This window comes from Anopheles funestus, chromosome 2RL, assembly GCF_943734845.2.
Source record: "Anopheles funestus chromosome 2RL, idAnoFuneDA-416_04, whole genome shotgun sequence".
NCBI classification, from domain to species: domain Eukaryota; kingdom Metazoa; phylum Arthropoda; class Insecta; order Diptera; family Culicidae; genus Anopheles; species Anopheles funestus.
The window spans coordinates 5,517,465-5,541,259 of NC_064598.1; the positions used below are offsets into that span (position 1 = coordinate 5,517,465).

Genomic DNA, 23,795 nt, shown 5'->3' on the forward strand with positions numbered 1-23,795 from the left:
TCAACAATTTCACCCGATTGCATCACGGGAAGTGGATCACGGGATGGGAATGAATGGAATTCCTTTCCCCCGCGATTGTTTGGGCTCGAGTAGGCATCCATCTTACTACAGACGGCCATCACCTACAATGTTGCGCAGTTTATTTTGCGCTATAATCTGTTCTACGTCGATTGATAATGGCAGACAAACCTTTGGACGGCGTAAAGTACCAATCGAATTTCTACCGCTTTTACTCGCACTTCAATTCCGTAAGATCGTACGGCTCTTTGTTGTTGCTATTAGTGATACTATCGCTTACGGTTTGTTGCATAAAGACTTCCCTCCATTTCTTACATGCTCCTGTTCTCTCCCAGCTAGACGTGTAGTTAAATTAATGCAGCAAGGTCAAGATTTGATTTCTGTCAACGATGTTATGCTGCTGTTTGGGTTTGCCCTGATGGTTCTCATGACGGTACTGGATCAATTATCAAACCGCCTGGGAACAATGGTTTCGATTCGGGAAGGTGACTCGTGAAGGTGCACACGTTTAATTGCTTGCTGGACATTCCCCTCTTTCTTGGTGCAATTCCACCTGGGAAAGTCCATAAATTCTTCGGTCTCGAGACAGTCTCCACTTGATGTGTGGAGTGGTCTTGTGTATTTAAAGAATTGTGTTAGACGTCGGTCTTTACATTGCACATGCCTCTCTAAAACCAGTACCAACAACATAGGCACGTGATTTCGTACCATGATGATGGATGATTGCTGTGTTTTGACGTTGATGCAAAAATGTCTTTTACTTATCATTTCGCTGCATCCAAAGCGACAAATCTTCCCGAAATTGATGGTTTGATCTGAAACTTATCTGCCGCGACTATGCCCAGCCCTTGTTCCACAGACGGGAGGCAAGGTATCCTTCACTTCTCCACAGAATCACATCACGATAGTCAGTTGACTGATAAGGCTTCAAGTCAGTTATCTAAGTCATGGGTTTTCTACGATGACGGTCATACACAAGTGACGCACGGCGGAAGAAAATGTTTAACCTGTAGCCAGACACCGGTCAGGAAAATTGTGCCCTATCTTCCCTATCACTGTGCTTAGTCACGTTCGGAACCTCCCCCAATTAAAACCCACGTCATATCTGGATCACCAGGTAAACGAATGACAGCATCTCTCCGGTGGGTGTGTAAATTATTCACGTGTACAAATTGTACTTTTTTGGGAAAAATACGCTATTTGTAGCGTACTCACAGCTACATGCGACAACACGACTGATGCAACGGAAAAAGTGTGTTAATTTTGCAAACTTTCCCATCGATATCTTTCCCAGATTATGCGGTACGGTGGGTGAGCTACTAAGCTGGCCAATAAATCAACTGCACGGCATTTCCAAGGCAGAATTTACGTCACAGTGTAGATAAATATCGAAGCCAATCAAACGTCGAACCGTAATTTACTACGCAACACTTTTTAAGCCTACAAAAGGGATTGTTTTTGGGATATCCCCTTTCGTAATGAGGTCCCAGTTGATCAGTTCAATGGAATTCAACCGTTATCAAATGGTCGCTGTGTGACTTACAATCGTTTATCTCACCGCGACTGTTTGTCGGTTGTTTTCCATTCCAATTAAATCTTTCCACTTGCATTTAGTTGGTGAGATTCCCCCTCGATAATCAGGTGTGATCATCAATTAAGAATCAATTGCTAGAATGAAATCTACATTTATTTCCCAAGTACGTTTTTGTTTTTAATCAGTTACTTGTAAATATGGTAATAGTTGCGTTTTTAAGTTCAATAAGTTCAACATTCAATAATCAACAAAGGCTTTACTTTTGGTCCACGTGTGGAAGATCACGTCAACGATCATACAATTTTGTTGATTTTAAGGCAGCATCCAAGGAACCGCCCAGATCATGCAAAAACCGGCTCAGGATTCTGTGGCATTTCCGGAACCGTCTGACGGTCATAACTCAGGTGCAACTCTTTTCGTGCATAAATCGCATGCAAGCAACATACAAACTGACGCAATCTGGCCGGTCCATTGCTATAGTACCTAGCCGAAGGAAAGAAAGTCCCACCAGGTATTTCACATGGCGGGACGTGTCGATACTCATGTTCGCTGTTGAACGATTTCTCATCATGAGATAGCAGAAAACATGTTTGAACAAGAAATTCGCAACCTTCCGGCCGGCTTCGTAAAAAAAAGACACACACAGCAACAACATCAACAAAAAACTCTCAATAACCAGGCGCATGCTCGAGCTCCATCATGCACGTTGTTCGTACGCCGCCGCCGGGGGATAAGGAGTCCAATGGCCAGTAACCAAAAAAATAAAAAATAATCAAGTAAATTCTTGGAAACCATTTACAAGCTATTTCGGCAGTTTTTCCCTATACCATCTTTCTTCTTTGCGTTTTTGCCATGTTTGAATCTTGAACCACGCGCATCTTATCGGCCGCGTGCGCCAACACAAGTGAAAGAGATTTGAGCGCAGAAATTGGTTGAGATAGAGAGACGCGCACGGATGGAACTGATCGCGAACGACTGAGGCGTGTCCGGTCGGCCGGTGTGCTGCTACAGCTGATGTCGATGAGTAATGCATACGGCATGTACAGCGAGGACGGACGGATGGACCGCAGCAGAATCGCCAACAGCTGACTGCTACACGACCAGCGCAAGATCGAAGAAATGGACACTTGGCGTTGGGCGATCGTCTCGCAAGATTCGGGTCCGAAGATCTTAGTTGTGGTTCCGATTGGTAGCTGCCATTGACACAATTTGAGACCACTGCTTGCCACACAGACGTTGTTTTTCTCTTCAATCGCTCAATGAAACAAGAGTTAGCACGAAGATCAATTCATCTTCGGTTGGGATGTGTTAGTCTTTGTCGAGAGCACATTTTGGCAACCGTGTTGCTAAGGGCCAATTTGTCCTTCCGTCTCACATGGCAAGCATTGTGTGATGATGACGTTACATACTTTCAGCGTGCTTATTGCTGACCGAACAGAGCACGATCCCATCCTGCCGTGTTGCGCCAGTGACGTAGTCGAGCACATGCTTTATGAGACACGTTTTTACACGGGGAATAGTTAGTTGGGTACAGCTTGTGCAAACAGGAAGTCTTGCGAGGTGTGGGACGTGTGACGTGAATGACGAAATTGATACTGCTGTTTCGATTTTTATGATCACGTTCTATGTAAGTGCTGAAACATGACTAACAAATTTGCTATGCACCCGGTTTGGGTAGGCAGACCTGCAATACATATGAAGATCTCAGTCTCAGCAAGATAAAATAATAAACGATCGCTTAGGAACTTCTCATCATCTATTGAGTCTTCTTGATATATGATTCCTTAAACTAGGAAAAATTACAGTCCCACAGTCAAAATGTCAAAATGCAGAATTTTATTGAAAAGTTAGTAACATATTTTGAAAAGTAAAAAAAACATCTATTCTTCATCAATTTTGCCTTCCAGCATAGTTGAAGCCATTTTTTCCTGAACATAAAACATTGTATGACACTGATTATAACTATGTTTCGGGGAAACCTCCCCTGATAAGGGCAAAAGCAAATACCATTGACAGCTGTAGTTAGAGCTGCACGACATACCAAGGGAAGGTCATCATGATTTGGCATTATCAGCGATCGGAACCACGATGACCGGCAAAAAGGGGCTAACTTAATTTATTGAGCACCTTATTGGGCTGTTCTGTTAATATCGCAATGCGGAAGGTTCCGGTACAATGGCCGGTATCTATGGTACATTCGGGATGGCTCAGTCAGATAACCTTATGCTTAATTCTCATACTCGCTCTAATATGATCCGTATGTTGTTTGACCGAGTTTCGAGGTCGCATAATGATATAGACCGCACGCCATTAGTGTATGTTATTTTGAGTTTTGGGAGTCATTTTCAAGTGGAGACCGGCTGTGATTTTGAGTCGTCAAGTTTTCTACAAATTAGTTACAAAAACTAGATTTTAAATATGCGAAAAAAAACCTGAATAGGTTATATTAAATTATTATTTTCGCATCATTTTAATATTTTTCTTTATGCATTTCTGATGCTTTATGCAACGGATCATTTGAATTATTCGCGAACACGGATAATCGAGTCTCTCATCGTCAGCGATGTTTTCCTAAATAATCGACTCTCTTCGAAAATGAAGAAAGATCAGACGTCTCTTTCTCGCCACATGTTTTCTTGCTTTACCATCTTGTCTCCAACTATGGGCAAATGTATTACCATAATTGGCAACAGGAAATAGAATATGGAGTTGCTTTGTACCCTAGTTAAAACTAATTTTTTTCAATTTTTTAATTTCAAATTGATTGCATTGGTGCTTGCAGACCCGTTTCGATAAATGGAATCGTAATTTTGACGAATATACATTCTATTGTAACGCGTTACGGTTACGGAAGCGTTACCTGACAATTGCGTTCAACTGTCAACGCAACTGGATTATCCGTGAACATGGCTAATCGGGTTGCGACCGTTTCGGCGATGTTATTCCAAGTGTGTACCTATTTTACACATTCTACCATCGTCCGATCAAATTTTATAAAGAAACAAACGCTGCATTACTAAATTTTCATTTACGTAACGCTTCCATTGGAAAATAATGATTGAAAATGTAATAACTTAACTCATTTGACCGGTTTGTTTGGGTGTCGTGCACGCGCCTCCATTGAGAAAACTAGTTTTCTCGTTCTAACATCGTTGCTTCTCACTTGTTTGTATGGTTGGACTATGGGAAAATATACCATCACAAATAACTACGGGATCAACCATTCGGTCATAATACGAACTACAGCTGCAGCTCGCAAATGAATAAACATTCATTCGTGTTATTTAAATCGTTTTGTTTCAGCGTATTCGCTTACAAGCTCTGCTGCACGGCGCGTGCAAAACGTTCCTTTCTTTCGATTTCAATTAACCAAAGTTAAAGTGTTTGCAGTCAACGAGAAGGAAGTGTGAGAACAGTGATGAAGAATTGTTGAGTTTTCTTGCGTAAAATAACATTTTCCTTATGTGGTATGAGATAAAAAAAGAAAAGGCTTCAGCATTTGATATTCGTACCTTCAAAGCTGTAGGGAAGAGTTAACGTTTTCATCGAAAGTGTAAAAGAACAGTTCAGTACTCAACCGTAGAAGAAGTTTGCTTGCATTTGGGATATGGTGCGGTACGAAGATTGTGCGCTAAAAAGCGAATGCTTTATACGGCACTGTGACAACCACGGTAAAGTGCAACAATCGTATGGGATGCAGACAATGACCGATTTGTGCGTACGAATGGTGGTGACATAATAAAAACACGAACAGTTTTCGCGAATAAAAACGCAACTAAACGCGCATTGCAACTGTGGAGAATAGCGTGTACCTTGAATAAAATCGATACCTTTAGCCAGCGAAAGCAAAGACAGCTGTTTGTACAGTAAACAAAGTGCAAAACAATCGTAAAAAGCGAGCTTGCGTGTGCATGTGTGCGTGTGGTGGTAAACGTGAATCGGAAAAGTGGATAGAAAATCGATTGATGCGATTTATCTTTACCGGAAGATCCAATTGACCTTGTGCTGAGGGTTAGGAAAGGGTCAGAGGTGTAACCAGCAGATTAATAAGAAAAAATGTGGTGCTTGGTGAATCTCCCCAATGGGACGACGTCCGGCGTACAGTGTGATCCGAAAAGGATCAGCCAGGAGTGTCTGGAGAAGGTATGTGTCAAGGGTTTAAAACACATTAAAAATATATTTCCGTCTATGTCTACTTTGATTACATTAGAAATCGTTTGGTTCCCTTTTACTTAGAAGGTTGTGTGTACTCCAATGTAGTAAAATGCATCTCCTGCACCACAGCTGATTGGCGGTGGCGCCTGACAGTCTAGGCCGCGGCCGAGTGATTCTTGTTTTTATTATTATTATTATTACCCTTCTCGTATACTGCAGAAAGTGCAAAGCAAAACAGTAACGAAGGGCACACGGCCGCTCGCCGCAAAACTCGTGCAAAACAGAGTTTTCTGCTTCGATAGTGCAGCATTAGGGCAGCGCAGTGTAAATGCACTAATCGGTGCACTCTATCTCTGCTGTCCCTCTCGCGACTGCACTTTAAACGCATTTTCCTTGATCATTTCGCTTTCAGTGTGGAGGTGTCGCTGGCAACAGGGCGCCATTTTCATCTGTCACTGCACGTTGAGTGCATTGTACTACACCGCGCACTTACACGAATACTTACAACTGCCAGAGGTCACTAAAATTAGTCACTGACGGATAGATGCGTTCGGTTGTTTTTTTTTATTTATCTGCGCTCCTGCTCACTTACCGCTAGCGAAATTGGGGTAATGGTTTCGGTATTTGCCGGCGTTCTTGTATCTCTCTCCCATCATCACAATGAATTGAGGGTGCCCCGAAAGGGTCGAAAGTTACAATCTCTCGGGTACAAAGTTCGAAACCTCATTAGCTAGTGCTTCCTTTCGGCATGATGCAACTTGAAGATGTGACTGCGTGAGAGAAGCGTACGATAAAATTAAATACAATATCTTCACGACGGTTGGACATTGCATTTTTTGGATGAAAAGATTCTACTAATAATAATAGAATTAGTTTATCAGAATTCTCCTCAAATAATCAGTGCTTTGTGGGTTAAGCATTTCGAATTTCGAAACGTCATTTACATACAGCTTTATAGTCTACTAAGCCTACTAAAAGATGACAGTTGACAGAAGCCTTTGACAGATCGTTAGATAACATTAGATGTAACAACATTAGCTGTACTTCGTATACTATTTTATACCTGTTTTAAGAGACGGCACTGAGACCCTGGCCGCAAATAAACCTAGTCTTTTTGTGCCATATCAGCGGGTGATAGTATGCATTAAGGATAATAAACACATCTTCCCACAAATAACCTTATCGTTCTAGGGCATCCGTAATGTTCACCTTATAATTATTTGCACTCCATTCTGCTTCCCTGTAGTTAAACATTTCGAGAGGTGAAGGTGTAATGAACGTTTTTCTCACTTAATCTCGGCTACCAATAAACCTACTTGCTGTCGTTTATATAGCCAGACGGAATTATAAGGTGGCGCGCTTATTGTTGCAAAGTAATACCTCCCTTCAAGGTGACAATCAGCTTAATAAGATGGAGACATTCTTAATACTTATATGTGGACATCCGGGACGGATGAATATATGGCATTAATGTTTATATTATAAAGATTGCGCAACGCCAACGACTGACAACTGAGAAGCTATCCTGAGGACACGACTATGTGTGCTGGATGTGTTTGCTACTTGCGTAATAACTGAAGTGTAACTCAGCCAGTGCTAGATTGCGTTTGCGTTCCAGCTGTTTCCTACGGTCAGAACGACAAAGAGTTAGATCGCTGCAACCAGTTCAAAGTCATTCTTATCATCATCTGCTGGCCTCTCGCCTACCGTATCGGAGTTAGCAACAAGTCGAAAAATGGTGCACAATCTGGTTAGGTTGTTGTACCCGAAGGGGCCTCCGTCACAATAGTGAGCACATTTATCCTCGATTTAATCGGGCTTGACGATTAGCCATAAAACAAGACCGTGTACCAGTAACGCAAAGTTCAAAGGCATGGGTAACCACTATAGATGACCGAAGGCTTATCGGTTGACCGCGAGCAATTCTTTGTGGGTGGGTAGTACTGCCACTTTATGACACCGACAACTGTGTCTCGGGTCTCCTGACGCTGCCTATTTAGATTACTGGAGGGAGTTTTGCACGCACCGTTAATGCTTGTGACGCTTGATCATTGAGCGCTTTTATGTGGTTGCTTACCGCGAATTGATTAACTTAGTCAATGACATTATAGATGATAAGTGAAACTCATAAAGGCAGAGTTACTATGAGATCCGTCGTCAAACAAGAAGTCCCCTGTTTCTTGTACATTGCTTACAATTTTGATGTGACAAACGGGAATGAATGTTAGAAAACAGTTTCACATATGTCTGGATGCGTTGTTCTTATCAGAATACAAAGAAACAGCTGCAGACTCATATTTCTAAGCAACCACCCATTTCCATTGCTCACAATTTGATAAGATTCCTTGCGCCTTTATGACATCACCGAAAGGTTATCGCTAGCATAATAGTGCACAGTTGAATCACTTCCGTCGGACTGCGTCCAGCATCTCGTGCGAGACCCAGCATCCGACGGCAGCTGAGTGAAAGTGGTTGCTATTTTCCCTTCCAAGAAACGTGTGGTCGTTACTATCAGCTGAACCGTACCGTACCGTAACCTAGTGTGACCTCGCTGGCAAGTGACATTGTAATCAATGAAAGTACTTTTTTTTAATAAACCACTTACTCCCATCATCCACAATGATGATAAGCCCCCAAATGGACGCTGTCCATATGGGCTGGAAAAGGGGTGTAATAATTTAATACTGCCCCAACGAATCGTTCCTTTCAAAGTGACGCAAATTGATCATTGTCAGTGGATATTAGTGGGTTACTGCTAAAATTAACCTACGCAAATCGGTATGGAGTAAAGTCACAGTTTTGACTTTGGGGTGGTCAAACATTTTGAACAGAATTTAGATCATGTCCGAAAGACGCGAGAGCTTTGAATCCTTTCGCAGTATCTCGGGTCGGATAACCTTTCCAATTAGAGTACCAATTAGCATCCGAAGATGCTAAGTACTATGTGTCGTTTGTCTAACGAAAGGAAGGAAAACAACGATTTTGATCGGAAACATTCGACGCACTACTAGAACGTTTTATGGTTATGAATGAATCAAGCTTTAATGTGTCCGGTTAGTGTCTGGACATTAATGTTCGTTAGTCTGGAATATTGAAATTTCCTTAATAAACGAAACTACGAGCGAAACTAAATTGAATCTAACGAATCCAAAAGCATGATGCAGCAGCACGCAGGGACGTGACTGATGATGATCCGTGCAAAACCCGACGAGTGAATTTGTTCTGTCAATTGCGAACTACACTCAACAAACAACCCGGACTCCGGCCGCTCTTACATCAATCCACTTGTCTGATCTGAACAAACAAAAATATGTAGCCCATAAACAGATACACGGCTCGCTACTTCAATTGACAAAAACATATCGCCCTAGTTCGGGACGGAAGAAGGTAAATATTATTATCATCTTCTGCAACCTTCCACATTCCGATGGTACGTCCTGTAGATTCGTCTAACTCCGGCTACTTACACATCAAATGCGTGAGACGTCTTATTTGTTTGTTGCGGTCTGTTTGGTGTAAAGTTTGGGAGAATAATTTGCGTGCTGCTATCTTTATCCCTTCACGTTGTTCGTATGTCCCTGAGGGGTGTCGAATTTTGCAACGACGACGACGAAACGTGAGTATTTTGAACCTCTTTCGGCGTGTGTGTATGAATATTCGCGTATGTAAAGCCATATGGATGTTTGTATTACGCAGCAGTACACAGTTGCCAGTGAGATAAAGCATAGAATCTTAATTGGGTAACCACTGAAATCAACCACCCAGTATCAAATACCTTCTTCCCTATAATAGCCTCTATCGAGACATCATAGCTGAGCGCCTCAAACCCCAAAGGCATCGTTTGTTTTTTTGTCGCTTGATAAACGATCTCCGATTTGGTTTGCAGAAGAGTTCGGTACTTCGAGGGTGTGTTATCGGCGAAAAGGTGATTGTCGCGGCGCGTTATACTCTACTGCGCATTAAGCCGTACTCTTCTCCTTACGTTGCCGGTAGCAATTGGAACGCCGATTGGGAGTAGTACTAGCGGTTGGACACCGACAAACAACCAATAAAGCAGCCAAGAAATCGGACACACGAAAAGTAGCAGCCAGAGGAAGAAGAAGAACAAAACAACTATTATTGCTGCCTTCACGTGTTTGTAGCAAGACGAATTAGCAAAAAATAAAACGCACCCACAGTAGAGTTCTCGGCGAGACACACCTCCTCTCGGCTTTGTGCGTGTTGTTTTTGTTGCATGCGAGAAGAAACGAAGCAACACTACCGGCATTGTGGCCATTACCAATCTTCTGTTTGCACGAGTAATTGGCAAGCGGTTTTTTATGGCAGTTCCAAAGGTTTTGGTCCAAAGGCATCGCACGCTCGTTCACAGAGGGATGGCATTCTTGCCTCCAGCAAGCTTAGGAAGTGTTTGTTGCAAACCTAAACCACAAGCAGCAGAGCGCGAAGATAATGAGGCAATAGGCAACAAGGAACCTGTACGTCCTTGATGTGACTGTCAAACCGGTCCACTAGTGCTCTCTCTCGCTGTACCAAGACGGCTCTCGGTCGATAAAATCTAGCATCATTTAATCCAACGAGGCCTAAAGGTAGCCAAGCTATTGCATGTAACAGGTATAGTAGGAAGTAAACGCGATAAACTCGCCTACAAACTAAACCGGCACAACGGTTAGAATTGATTAGCTAATCCAACAGAACCGTAGTAACAAAAAAAAAACCCTCAGAGGTGGTATGCGTACTGACCGCAGCTGTATTTTTCATTACTATTGCTACCAGTACCGGCAGCAAACATAGTCGAATCTCATTTAACTGGCTAATGAGCATGGCACATATCAACGAATTTATTAGACGAGTGACTCCTCCACGCGCATTGTCCATTTGTCTTCCAGCACCTGAAGTAGCGACAGGAAATTAATTCTATTTTATACACAGTAGGTTTCGCTTGCTTAAACGCTTGAATGGCGTGCTCTTTAGTAGCTATAAACTATTATTCCCAAGGTTTCCAAAAATCAGGTAATAGATATTATTCTTCTTCTTCATAAAGCTCATAATTCAAACTTTCATTGAATAGTTTCATTTGATTTTTATAATATTCTATTTGTTCTTTAACTGATGCTTTGATCTTTCCTGGATCTTTGTTAAAAATGTTATACCTACGATGCCGTTGGCAGCCTTCATTTATGTATTCATTTATGCATTTATGAGAGATTGTAAAGTTTGGGCCCATTTTTCTTCTTACTACAGGTGACATAAACGATCGGTTGGGTAAGAACATCATTTTGGTTTTAGTGATATCAGTATCTCTGCTCTTTACACGACACTACGTATGCCCAATCTAATCCTGTCCGTTACGCAGAACTGTCTATCCAGCTTTTGCTTGTTGCAATCTATGCACAACAACGACGCCTTTGTGGCCATGTTTTGGAAAAATGTCAGAAATAAATTCTTATCCTTAGACGTAACTCACTTACATAAGTTACGGCTCCTAGCGCTAAAGTTATCCACTCTTTCTGGGAAATAGTACAACACCCCAACGACATAACCTTGGATGGAAAGTTTCAAGGTGGAATAAAATCACGCCCCAAGGCTTTCCATCAAGTTCCTAGATTGTGTTGTATAAGTTTTCGGTACATTCTCCACACCCGTTTGCAAATGAGCTTATCGCTTGAAGGGCGCTGGGGGCTCTCTTTGTGCGTTTGAATGACGCAGAAATAAAACCTCACCGTAGAAACGTTCTGACTCCTACATTGTGTCTCTGTCGGTCAACTTCGATTGTATTGGATCGCGGCAAATAATAATCCTCCGGTACGAAACACACACTCGGTCACGCAAATGGAAAACCGACTTGGTTTTCATTCGCTTCCTCACAGGCAAATGCTTGTTGAATAATTCCATTTTTGCCTCGCTGGCCACAAACCACAGCAACGATTGCAACCGCGGATTGCATTGACGCTAACGGTAAAACGAACTCTCCGCCGTCCCACTGGAAAGGGGAGAACACTTGGACACGCTTTTGTTGCCAATCGGAATTAGTAGAGGCTTGTGGTTTTTCCGATCGCAACTATCGATCGACAGTCGAGCGCGGCATTGCATCCGAGTTCTCAATGTAATGTGTTGTGATTATTGGTTATTTCTAAGGTTGCATCTGTACAAACGATTTAAAAACTCGAACCTTGCAATCATCGTGCACTGTCGCTAGGGCTAGGATGATGGCAACGGACGATAGAGTATGCGCGCGTCCACTCTAGGGTTAGTTCTCCCTTTCTGGGTTGACTGACCGCAGATACCGCCATTGTTTTTGTGTGACTGTAACTGTGACTGGTTGGTCGAGATGACATAGAAACAACAACAAAAAACCATTCGACGACACCATGCGCATACTACTAGCGATGTAAATGCAAATTACATCGAGTGTTTGGTTGGTGTGTTGAAGTGAGATTATCATCACTTTCACTGCCATTTTTTCGTTGTTGCCCACAACATGCCGAGATCCAGCAAAAAATTATTGTTAAGAGCAAATAATCCACTAACAAAGCTCTCGAGCCTTACATACATTTTCCATTCTCTTTTCGGTGGCGCTTAAACCCTTGCTTGGCAATGCAAAATTCGAATCGAATCCGACGCTCAGGTTGTTCTGTGGATGCTGTGAGAATGGAAGTGTTGGTGACAAGGGGATGGGTTTTATTTTTCATCACGAAGACGCAGAACACACATACCCACGAAACACAGCCATTTCGAAGGCTGGTTGATCTAGAGTTCTGTTTCGTTTGTGTAAAATGTCGTAAAAATAAAATTTTATTTTTATCTCTTCGACCTCGACGATCAAGCTCTAGTGGTGGAGGTGGTGGTGGTGGCAGGTAGTACCGCAGTGTGTTGCTTGGGACAGGCGGAAAAAAAGGAAAGCCATCTTAAGAAATGTGTCCGGTGTGTGAGTTTGTTTTTTTTTCGCTCTCTTCAATTTAGTATTTCAGACTTTGACACTGGGAAAACGAGAGCGATAGTGTTCTTGCGAAAGATAAAAAGACGATCGCCGCTTAGCATCGAATTTAATGCTGTGTTGCAATGCATCAAATGCACTACTTTACGGATGTGTACGCCTGGAAGCGAGTTTCAACACCTGCTGCTAGTGATGTGTTTCTCCAATACACAAAATTAACAAATTTACATTCTACATTCAATCAGCGTCGCAATCTTAAAAGTGGATTATAAATTTCATTCACTTCCACACACGATCATCGTGCTTACGCACCGGCAAAGCGTGCCTCACATTTCCAATTGTGTGCAAAAATGCAACCCGAAGGCAAAAATACATTCGCGCGTACAAACGCCGGTCAATGTGTGCCAGCATGTTTGTACATGCCGCTCGGAAAAGGGGTGGAAGCGAGTGGCTGTGGAAGCTTCATACAACCCTCGCGGACTTTGGACCCGGCGCGAAGATCACTCGCCGACCATGTGCTCCCCAGTGGCGATGAGAAGGGGAAACACCCGGCACGACTGGGGTGCCCGACAGAGACGGTTTGTGCGCGTCTCGTACCCCCGAGACAAGATAGCTAAACACACGCTCAACTTTACCGACTCAAGATACACACAGATAGTGAGCTCGCGCGCTCTCTTTCTGAGCGGAAAATGTGCAACAACAAAAACAGCCATGGCATTAAGGTACGCGGATATTCGCGCATGGCCGTAACACATGAAGCAAACAAAACAAAGCCGCAGCAGAAGCGGAGAAGCAAAGAAATGGGCGAATAAACATACTTACAAACACACACTTACGCAGAGCATAAAAATGGTGGACAAAAACACACTAAACCTCACCACAAAACGCTTGCGGTTGGGATATGATCATATCGAGGGGTTTGCTTGGAAAGAGAGATCTTTCTTTTGGGGGGCAAAGACGATGTCTTCGTTAATATCCATTAGAGAGGATCATTTATTGAGTGGTTGTACGGAAATTGTTAGTTTATTTAACATTTGCTTAATATGTACTATGAACGATTGAAATTTCATTTCATTGGTGTCTTTTTAGTCTACCATTTAAAGAACATCTTCTGTTAGTAACTGTGTGTAATAAAATATGTTTTAAAAAGCCTAACAAACATAAGAATTCGTCCTGTATCAATTTTGAAAATTGCTTTATCTGCAACTCAGTAAATTGATTAAGTAGCAAAACTTACAACAAAAAATGCGTTACCAAGTCCAATAAAAAGTTCCGGCTTACTCCAAAAACTTCACAAAAACCAATTTTTCAGCTTCCAATTTCGACTGCAATTATTTGTTTTAAAACCATTTTTTTTTGTAAATTTTCATTATTAAGCACAACAAACCAAAATTGCTGCCAGCTTCACTTCCATAAGTTTGGCAACGATTGTTTATTGAATTCGATTCCCCAGGGGTAGCAATCGCCGTGTGGAAAAGAGGTCCCAATATCAATAAATGTGCATACTAGTGCATTTTACTATTTTGTTTATGCACGGTACCGCATGTGTGCATCGTTACCAGGTCGGTATATCAACGTACTGCTGTGCCAAAAAACGGAAGTCAGAAAACAAACTAAAAAAGTGATGCAAAAACCAGCTAGTCGAAAAAATAAATGAAAGCGTTTGCCATTTTCGTTACCAAAGCGGGACGCTGAATTTCAATTCGGAACCGGTTTACGTTAAAAGTGAGATAGTTTTTGCTTCACAGTGAGAAGATGGTCTCACGGGCTCGTCAGAATTTGCCCAGAATTCCCCAGTAGTGATCGTACTGATTGGGTGGTTAATTTTAGGCGTGAGTTGGGGATGGCGGAAGCAAGGGGGGCTGTAATTGCAGCAGTATGAATCTGAGCAAGGTTACATCGAATGCGTTACGTGACCAGCAGCACGAGTTCTCTGACACGGAAAAGCGATAGAGGATAGTTTTTTTTTACTTTACGCTCTCTTTCCTAGTTAAAGTTCCAACGTAATGGACTGCGATTCTAATTATCAAGAGCTTAAGGTGTAATTATTTTTAAGGATTTTCTTCAAATTAAAATCACAAACTTCCATTCCAATTAGCTGGTGTGTTTGTGCATTTGTCATGCGAATTTCCTTATCATATTAATTAGAAAATATTGATGGGGAAGCCCTTTTGATTGAGCAAAGAAAAGGAATCACAAAAATGTAATCCACCGTAGACTCGTGCCTCTAATGAAAAGATGTCCTGTCATCCATCAAATTAGTCTACTAATCCATACCCCAAAAAACTCCCTCCAGATGGGTGTGAGGAATTTTCACATTTCCTTCGTTTGATTAAAACAACGGTTCAATTAGACGTGCCCACACAAACATTTATCAGTCTTTGGAGGGTTTACACATTGCACCAGATTTGGTCATTTTTTTGTAATTCCACGAGCAGAACCGTGACCCGGTACGGGTGGTTGCACGAGACTTGCACTAATCCTGCCGGATATTTTATGCCTCACCTTCACCCGATTTCCCTAAAGTCACTTAGTCACCTTCAAGTCTAGCAGCTGATAAGATTATTGGGCGTTGATTAGTGCACGCTCCAAACTCGGTTCCAACTGGGATGATGACATGGGCAAAATGTTACGAGTGTTTCCCACAAGTCCCCGTAATCCTGCTGTTTTGTGGCAATTGATCCATGAGAGAGAGAGAGGGAAGGTTGGTTCCGAACTAAGCTGCCTGGCTAAACCAGGCATGTGCGGATGTTTGAAGCTAGCTAGTGCTTTGCTTGTCCGGTTTTGTTTACTAACTCGTCTTCTTATGTTGCACATTTTGGATTAACTAATCTCACAAAGTTATTAGCACCTTTTTGTGATCAATTTTTTACACCTCAACCGGTTGGACTTTGATCGGTGAATTTTTTCACACCACGAGCCAAACGCGCCTTACACGTGCTGGTTTTGTCATGATGGGAAAACGTGCAGCGTTAAGGCCACTATCGCCACAGTGTCCACAGAACGTTTGTTAGGGATTGATGAAAAATATGTTTAGACCTTATTATCAGTAGTGTAGATAACAAAGTATTTTTTTTTCATGGAAAATGATTTAGAAATGGCTGCTCTATCGCGATACGCTTAAACCTTGAAATTTATTGGAATTAGTCATGCTTTGTGCTACTAAATCACGGCACGATTGTTTACAATTTTACAGAAGCGTTTTACTTAACCTCTGGTTGACATTTACCCCATCGCTTTGAGCTGGGACATCTGTGAGTTCATGGCATATGGTTTGTTTTCGTTGAACCACCCGAAGATTGTCCCAAACGGTCGACTAGCCATCGATTATTCAAAACCACGGTCACGTACCGCTGGTACATCCATGGGCGAGGAAGAAGATTTGCATTTATAATGGAAGAATTGTTAAATCGTTAGACCCGTCAGCGCCTGTGTTCGATTTGGAACGTTTGCGGTAAACAAATGGATCCTTTTCTAGCTGCCCGCCCCATTCCCTGTCTGGCTGTTTTGTAGCTGGTGCTCTATTATTACCACACGGTACAGATCCTTGCCTGGCGGCCGTACGGCTACAACATGCGCCACCGCCGTACATGGCAACGTTCCAGCAGCAAAATAGCAATAACTGTCCTTATTGGGTGATGACCTAAAGTATGGTACACACGCGAAAAACTCATTGCTGAGCAGCTACAAAGAAGAATCGTTTCGTTGTTATACCGGTGTATAATAATTTCATCTTTTACCTCATTCGACGACCCTGCCAAAACGTGTGTCCGGACAGAGAGGGCACACGAATTCGGACGAGTCAAGTGATTTGTCATGGTAAAGCAAACACTTCCAACACGAGACCAGATACGGGGAGAGTTGCACTGGGAGTTGACAAATAAAGCAGCAGAAAGAAAACGATGTAGATGATGATGATGATGATGTGCCAGAAGATTCGAATTTATCCTGTTCGTCTCGATGATGACATTGTGAGTTTACCCGAACAGCTGCCACCGATAGATTCCGCGGTGTATAACCTTCAATTAGGACGATGTCAACGGCACGGATGAACCGTACGCCTCCGCCTGTATGTGATCATACATACCTTAACGGATGGACTTTGAGCTGGCCATTTATCCAGGCGTAAGAGTACACGCTCTTTGTGAAACCGAATGTACTCGTCGCTTATCAGTGATTTTGCATCTCGATCGGACAGCATTTAGTAGTATGATCGGTATCGTTAGAGAGCGAAAGATCGCCACTAATTGGACCCGGACGAGAACACGTGCTGTTCCATATGATCGCAGCGTGACTCGCAGCATCTGACGCGTTGCAGTGAATTCCAGCGGTGATGTCATCGGCTGCTCACTTACGATCGTGCTTGATCGATCGTTTTTGCACCGTGCTGCTCGGACGCCTGTGATGGACTTTGATCGATTTTCTCTTTCTTTTTCGACTGTTTCGCCTTCAGCCGGTCGCCTAGCAACAGCGATAGCTAGGCCGATTTTATCCGGCAAGTGCGTCGATATGTGTGTAACACTCTGTGGACTGGGTTTGTGCTGAAAACGTGACTACCGTAACTCTACTCTCCCCATCAACCTTCCATTTCCTTTTTCGCTGTTCGTTAATCCACGGTTTAACTTTACACTGTTTTCGGATGTTTAGATGTGTATATGCGTGAGAGCCGGTCTTGCAGATCTGTGAACGATCCCGATTCCGTAGGTATGGGTGGCTGCTGCCGGTGGCCGGCTTTACTTATGCTGCCCAGCACTATTGGTGGCGTTAAAGTTGCGGTACGCTTGAATTTGTTTTCTTGCTAGCGATTAGTTCCTTGGCTAGCTTTTAGTGTGCTTTTAGCTTGCTGGCCATTAGTAATATGAAAGAGAAGGCGTTCTCTCCTTCTCACATCTCCAAATACGGTCTCAAATGTAGCAAATTGGCGATGTGCAGCAGGTGCCACACAGAGCACTGCGAATAGAACTGTGTATGTGTGAGTGTTTGCGTACAATGGAACAACACAACGCGCTGCCGTTGCCATTCGGTTCGCTGCTTGAGTGGGTCCAAAGTCCAAAACACCGTTCGCTGTTCGTACAAACCGTACAAAGTCCAAAGTTTTCATAGTTTTGGAGAAGTGCAGCACAGACTGCCGGCAAGCACGGATAAAACGCGATGAGCAACAGCACCGGTAGTAAAAGGCCAAACGATGAGAAACGTGTGCTTTTAACGAGAGACAAATACTGGGGCATGCTACTAGAGGTCTAGGAAATATGACACAGCGATGTTTCTTTATGTCATTACAGCACTAAGAAGTTTTGGATGGCAATTAGGAAGATTTCTTGTTGCAAACAATCGACGAGAAAATTATTGTATTTCGTGAAAGTACATAAAAATTGGCCTAGAATGAAGCGTCAGATGTGTGGTAGTGTGTCAGGTCCCGTTGAAGGACACACATCGATTCTTACGCAAGCTCCAATGTCAATGACGCGGCAAAGCAACACATGTACAGACATGAGAAGCGGTGGATGAGCTAACGAACCATATGTAGAGGAGGATGGCGAGTTCTTTGTTCGAGAATTGAGCGTCTTGATTTTTTTTACAGCTTGCACTAATTTTTACGACATTTTCCTAGACCGTAAACACTTGAAGTGAAGTTCTAAACCAGCTCCGTTGTGGAGGCCATTAAAACAAACACTTGACGCCTTACCCACAGTCACTATCTGCCGCTTAAAGCTCCCGCTCTCCTTGTGCAGCTGGTGTCGAGGGCCCAATTAAGCCACCACGAGGAAGGAGGGTGTCGTTGACTATTCTGTTATCGACTGATAAGCTCGTTTCGTTCAATTAAGGTAAACAACAAGACCTAGTAGTGCTGGTACACCTCATCACACGCTACCCTCCAGCTCTTGCACGCAAAGATACACAAGGGACAAGACGACACAAAGCACCGGCAACGGCACATGATGTCAAGTCGGGCGTTTGTATGGGTGGGTAATTTTTTTAAAATATGGAAGTCGCCCCACGTTCACGTACAAATAGTAAGAAACAGAATAAAACTGCGATTTAATATGCATAACCCGCGGAAAGAAAGACGAGACAGAGAGCTACATTGTGAAAACAAACAAAGGGTCCAAAGTCCAACCGGCATTATTTGGTTGGTCCGTGGCAGTGGCACTCAGTCGTGTAACGTGTGGAGTGTATAGCGTACGGTTGAAGTAGCTCCAAGCGTTACGGGATTTCTCTCTTGTTACGCACCACAGTTGTCAATGCAAACTTTCTTCTTGTTGATAAATTTCAGTATTTCGTGGATTATTGCGTTGCCGAACATCCACAGCTAGATTTGGTGCGTAGTTTTCCACCAATTCTTGTCACAGCAAAGGGAGGAAACATAAATTGCCCGCCTAATCTCAACTCCAAGGGCTCCACTTTACACACCATCCTGTTAGAAGGTAGCAACTTTCGTTGAGTTTCCAGCTAAATGTGGGTCATCCCACGCGATGTTGGGCACATGAACCACGGGCCGCGTAAACATACGGTGTAGTAGCATACTTCAGCTTCTTTATGCCCCTTTGATATACGGTAACAAGACATTTTAACGACCCTTTTTCGGATCTTATTTTTGAACCTCATGCACACTGCCACCGTGTCCGCCGTAGTTCGGAAACGGTGAAACTTAATTTCCATCGATTCCGATCGGTGCGACACAACTTGCTTGGTTGGTGATGGTGGGTGTCGATGTACGGTTCTACCGAAAACCGGTATGTGGATGGACACCAGCAAAAATAAACATTCGGATCGGAACTGGTTTGTGCCTTTTTTCTTATTTAAATCAACTTTTATGTGTATCCGATGTCTTTTTTGGTTCGTTCAAAAAGCGAAAAGCAAGGTTGACGTTTCGTAAACAACCACCGGTTTGCAAGAGCGTACAAGATCCTCGGTGTGGATTTCTTCTTGATCCTCTCAACTTATGGCGCATATGGAGGTTTGAATGAACTCGCGTATTCCAGCGTAAACGACGAAGCATAAAGACACGATTTGTGTGGATGATTTAGTATCATCTCGTGCCGGGTGGCGGAGAATTCGTACAGCATTGATGTGGATATCCGGCGACACACCTCGAAAAGCCTAACCGAAGATTCGTAATGCTTACGTAGGAGTCGTTCGTATCGTTGTTTTTGCGCAATTTCATGTTTACTTGGAGCGTTATTAGCGTCGTAATGATGGAATCATCCTCCACTATTTCCCCACTGGAAGGATCATCCTCATTTCATTACAATACACGCTTCGTCACGATGCAATTGAAAGAGAAATGATATCGCTAATGATGGGAAAACCTTACATATAAAGTATATCGTATTTATGTAATATAATCATGAGGGCTTTCTTACCAACACTCATAGTTCCACTTGAGACTACACATAAAACATCCTTTCTTTGCTTTACACTCCTACTGGTGTGCATCATCAATGCCCAATCGAACTCAAGATGGCGGTCGCAAGGTAAATATTTGTCCCACACCTTCATATCGTGTGTGCTTGTTGTTTATCGAGCGATAGCAGACGCGTATCACCACAGCACCTCTATCCCGTTTTACAGCTCCAGCCAAAAGAACAAGGGGGACAGTTTTTGGTGTCCGCTGCTGATAAGAAGAAACGACCCAAGTGTGTTAATTACCCTCCCCATACTCGGTTTGTATGATAAGCAATTGGACAGAGTGTCTAGGGTGTGTGTCCCATAGATGCAAGTTCGACGCTTCGGGAAGGATGAGCTAGCAGCTAGAACACATGGGCGCGGGATGTTCGATCGTATGGGAAATGATAAAACGTATGTTTGGGATCGTCTGGAGGTTATTGAAGCGAGATTGAATAACAGATGAACAAACGTGTTGGGGAATTTCGAATAACGTTCAAGTATCCGGGAGTTGCTCATTGGCTAGGAGAGAACAAAGGATGTTCTATTGCGTAGCAGCAAGTTTCTGGCTGATATCAAACGGGGTGAATGTATGATAAAGATGTTCTTCACTAATGGTGATCAATTCAAGTAGCGAGAGAGAAGAGCGAGAGGATCGTTTGTATGAAGTACCATATTTACTTTTGCTGTTACCATGAAGAATGGGGCGCTTTGTTGTTTAGAATTTGTAATGTATGTAAATGGAAGTTGCAGGAATGATGAAGGCAAATAGTACAAGATGACCGCAGATGCGAATGAAACGAAGATGCAATGATCGAAACAGAATACTGATATGAGTCGTATTTCTATATTTGTTTTCCAGGTGTGTGCTGATCTAGGAATAATCTGCGAAACCGATTACTTCGGGCTGATCCCGGTACGTGATGGCGACAGTGTGGCAGACGTGGATGAGGTTACCGCAAAGCAATGGATAAACCTGCGCAATCCGCTCCATCTCTACACAAACGATCGTACCCATCCGATCGTGTTTTCGCTTCGTGTCAAGTTTTGGGTACCGGCCCATCTGATACTGCAAGGCAGTGTACGAACGCTGTTCTTTATGCAGGCACGCCAGGAACTGTTCGATGGTCATCTGAGACCAGCAAGCTGGGCTAATGCGGCCTACCTGGCAGCGCTACTGTTGCAAGCCGATGGGTTCAAGTACGATCCGGCCAAAGTTCCGAGTGCCACCGAAATACCTATCGCTTCTGGCGCTAATTCCACCACTTCATCTCCCGAGCGACGACCAGCGCAAGGGCTGCGGCGTCCTTCGAAGCGCAAATGTTCCGAAATCGAATGCAAACGTGGCAGCGTCAGCTCGCAAAGTAGTGTCAACGCTACGCCCACGGGCTTACAGGTAGATGATAATGTTCCATCATCTGGTCAAGTTACCGGTTCCCAATCGGTGGGCGATGGACCCACCAACGCACCAAAGAATATCTATCATCGTTACGGTGCACTTCGGCCTGCATTTGAAGATACCGATGATGATCGGTCGGCGGAAGTAGTTCTCAAACCGGGTAATTTCTATCAGCAAATTGCTCAGGAACACGAAAAGCTGTCACGCATCCGGATGACACCGACATCGGCTCAGTACTGGCTGTTGGAGGAGATCTGCAGCCTGGTTGGCTACGGTGAGGAGATATTCGAAGGTGTAACGATGGCCGAACCGGCGGTTGTATGCAAAATAGGCGTTAGTCCGCATGGGCTAACGATTGTTAAGGACGACGAAAAGTATAGGTAAGATATTAACTACTATTTAAGAAGAAATCTTCTTATAGTTTTCGGAAAAACTTAACGCTTATTTCCTATCATTGCAGCGTTCCATTCACCGCTGTAAAGGCGGCCAAATCGGTTAAGCGTTCCTTTCGGTTAACGTACATGAACGAGAACCACGAGGAGACGCACGTGGAGCTGAAGCTACCGAACCACCGGACAGCAGCTTCACTCTACCGGGCAATCACGGAAAAGCACGTCTTCTACTCGTGCGAAACGGTGCGCCCGATCGTAACGACGCAGTTCATTCGCGATCTCAAAGGCACAATCGTGTCAATGTTCAACGAAGATACTGAGCTGGGGAAAAGGTACGTGTTCGACATTCAGCGCACCTGTCGGGAGGTGTACGATGCTGCACGGCGGACCCTACACGCACGCGGTATCGAAATTGCACCCAGTGCGGATGAGCATACGGAAACACCGGCTGCAGCTCTGGGTCGGTTAGAGGAAAGCCTCCGAACGCGGGAAGACGAATCCGGAAAGCTTGAGAAGCTGCTAGACGAACGGATACAGGAGGCGATCACCTGTCCTATCTGTGCGGATGGTGAGATCGATACTACCTTCTTGCCGTGCGGTCACATGACTGCCTGTAGAGCTTGCGCCATACAGTAAGTACAATGTGTGGATATGGTAAGAGAATGTCCACTAATAAATTTCCTCTTTGGTCCAATCTTTCTTCCCCAGATGTGATCGCTGTCCATTGTGTCGCGCCAACATCGAAAGTACCAGTAAAATATTTCTGCCTCCCTTGCTGCAGTCACGCAAGGATGGTGCTGGTTCGAATGCGAACCGACGATTATCGGATATCACTCCAAGCATTGAGACGAGAGCTGCAAAAGTAGCCGTAACGCCCTTGGTACAATAATTCTGTATGAAACTGCGCATTGCGTCCCATGCGCAATACGTTGTAGACACACGGGGACGGATGGATTTGTTAGATAAGCGAATTGGTGATATTATTTGTTAATCGTACTGTTGTGAATGCCCCTGTGTGGAATGGTTTCGAGTGGAAGATTTGATAGGAAAATCAACAGAAAAACAATGCATGCTTTAGGACAGGCGAAGAGTGAATGGTTGTTTGGAGATGAAATGATAGAAGTACGAAGTACGACATCAGGAAAACTTATATAGTCAGTGAATCAATGCAAATCTTTAAAATTACCACTAGTTGCGCACCGGAAGCAGCGAGCGTAAGGCACGCACTAGATTTTAGCTCGTAAGATGTTAAGTTTACTATTGCTATACATTGGTTAATTTTACAATCAGTGATACTTTTACGTTTTTGTTTAGTACCTTTTTTGTTTTACGAATCAGAACCAGATTATAGTACAGTTTCGTGCAGTGGAACGGAAGCAAAACCAGTTCACTCATTGTATCAGATTCAGCAATTCAGGAAACCGGTTGTGAGACAACGATTTGTTGAGGTAGTATTGATGTGAAGTATTTTTATTTGTCTTTCTAAACTCACACGTACGGTAGACATTTTACCACTTAATCAAGTCATGTTGCTTTCGAAGCACGAACCACCAGCCCGGTTTCCGGTTACGTTGTGTGCTAACATATCTATATCTATACATATATTTCCTGTCGATTGCATCAAGCACATTGATTACCAAGTGTAAGATATTAGTAGTTGTTAATGGCCAGATTCTTCTGAGAAGTGCAAGGCACATCATAAATGGTGGCATTCTCCAGCTTACGTCAATACAATAAAAAGAAAACAGTAACAAGAACAATGGAATTACATGTTATCCAACTCGTCCAAATGAGCTAGTGTATTTGCTTGTTCCAATTCCTGTTTTAATGATGACAAAGATGGGTCATGAATGTTTGATCCGTTCTGGTATACCAATACGTAACATTGAAATAAAACAAGGAATGTTAGAGAAAATAGTACGTATCCTGTGGCTATGCAGAACTGCCATTTCCTTAAAATAATATCTCCTCTGTTTG

At 43.3% G+C, this 23,795-nt stretch overlaps 1 protein-coding gene across 1 annotated transcript; it reads left to right on the forward strand.

The window, feature by feature from the left end:
• Positions 1–4,787: 4,787 nt before the first annotated feature.
• On the forward strand, positions 4,788–23,608 carry LOC125774846 (E3 ubiquitin-protein ligase MYLIP). Its single transcript, XM_049445161.1, has 4 exons — positions 4,788–5,695; positions 20,890–21,806; positions 21,887–22,450; positions 22,527–23,608. The coding sequence occupies exons 1-4, from the start codon at positions 5,609–5,611 to the stop codon at positions 22,705–22,707; spliced, it is 1,749 nt and encodes a 582-aa protein (XP_049301118.1). The 5' UTR covers positions 4,788–5,608; the 3' UTR covers positions 22,708–23,608.
• The last annotated feature ends 187 nt before the right edge of the window (positions 23,609–23,795 follow it).

Coding starts and splice junctions, on each gene's coding strand:
- LOC125774846 (XM_049445161.1), top strand. CDS start 5,609: ATGTGGTGCTTGGTGAATCTCCCCAATGGGACGACGTCCGGCGTACAG. Junction 5,696..20,889: donor GCCAGGAGTGTCTGGAGAAG/GTATGTGTCAAG, acceptor TTTGTTTTCCAG/GTGTGTGCTGATCTAGGAAT. Junction 22,451..22,526: donor TGTAGAGCTTGCGCCATACA/GTAAGTACAATG, acceptor TTTCTTCCCCAG/ATGTGATCGCTGTCCATTGT.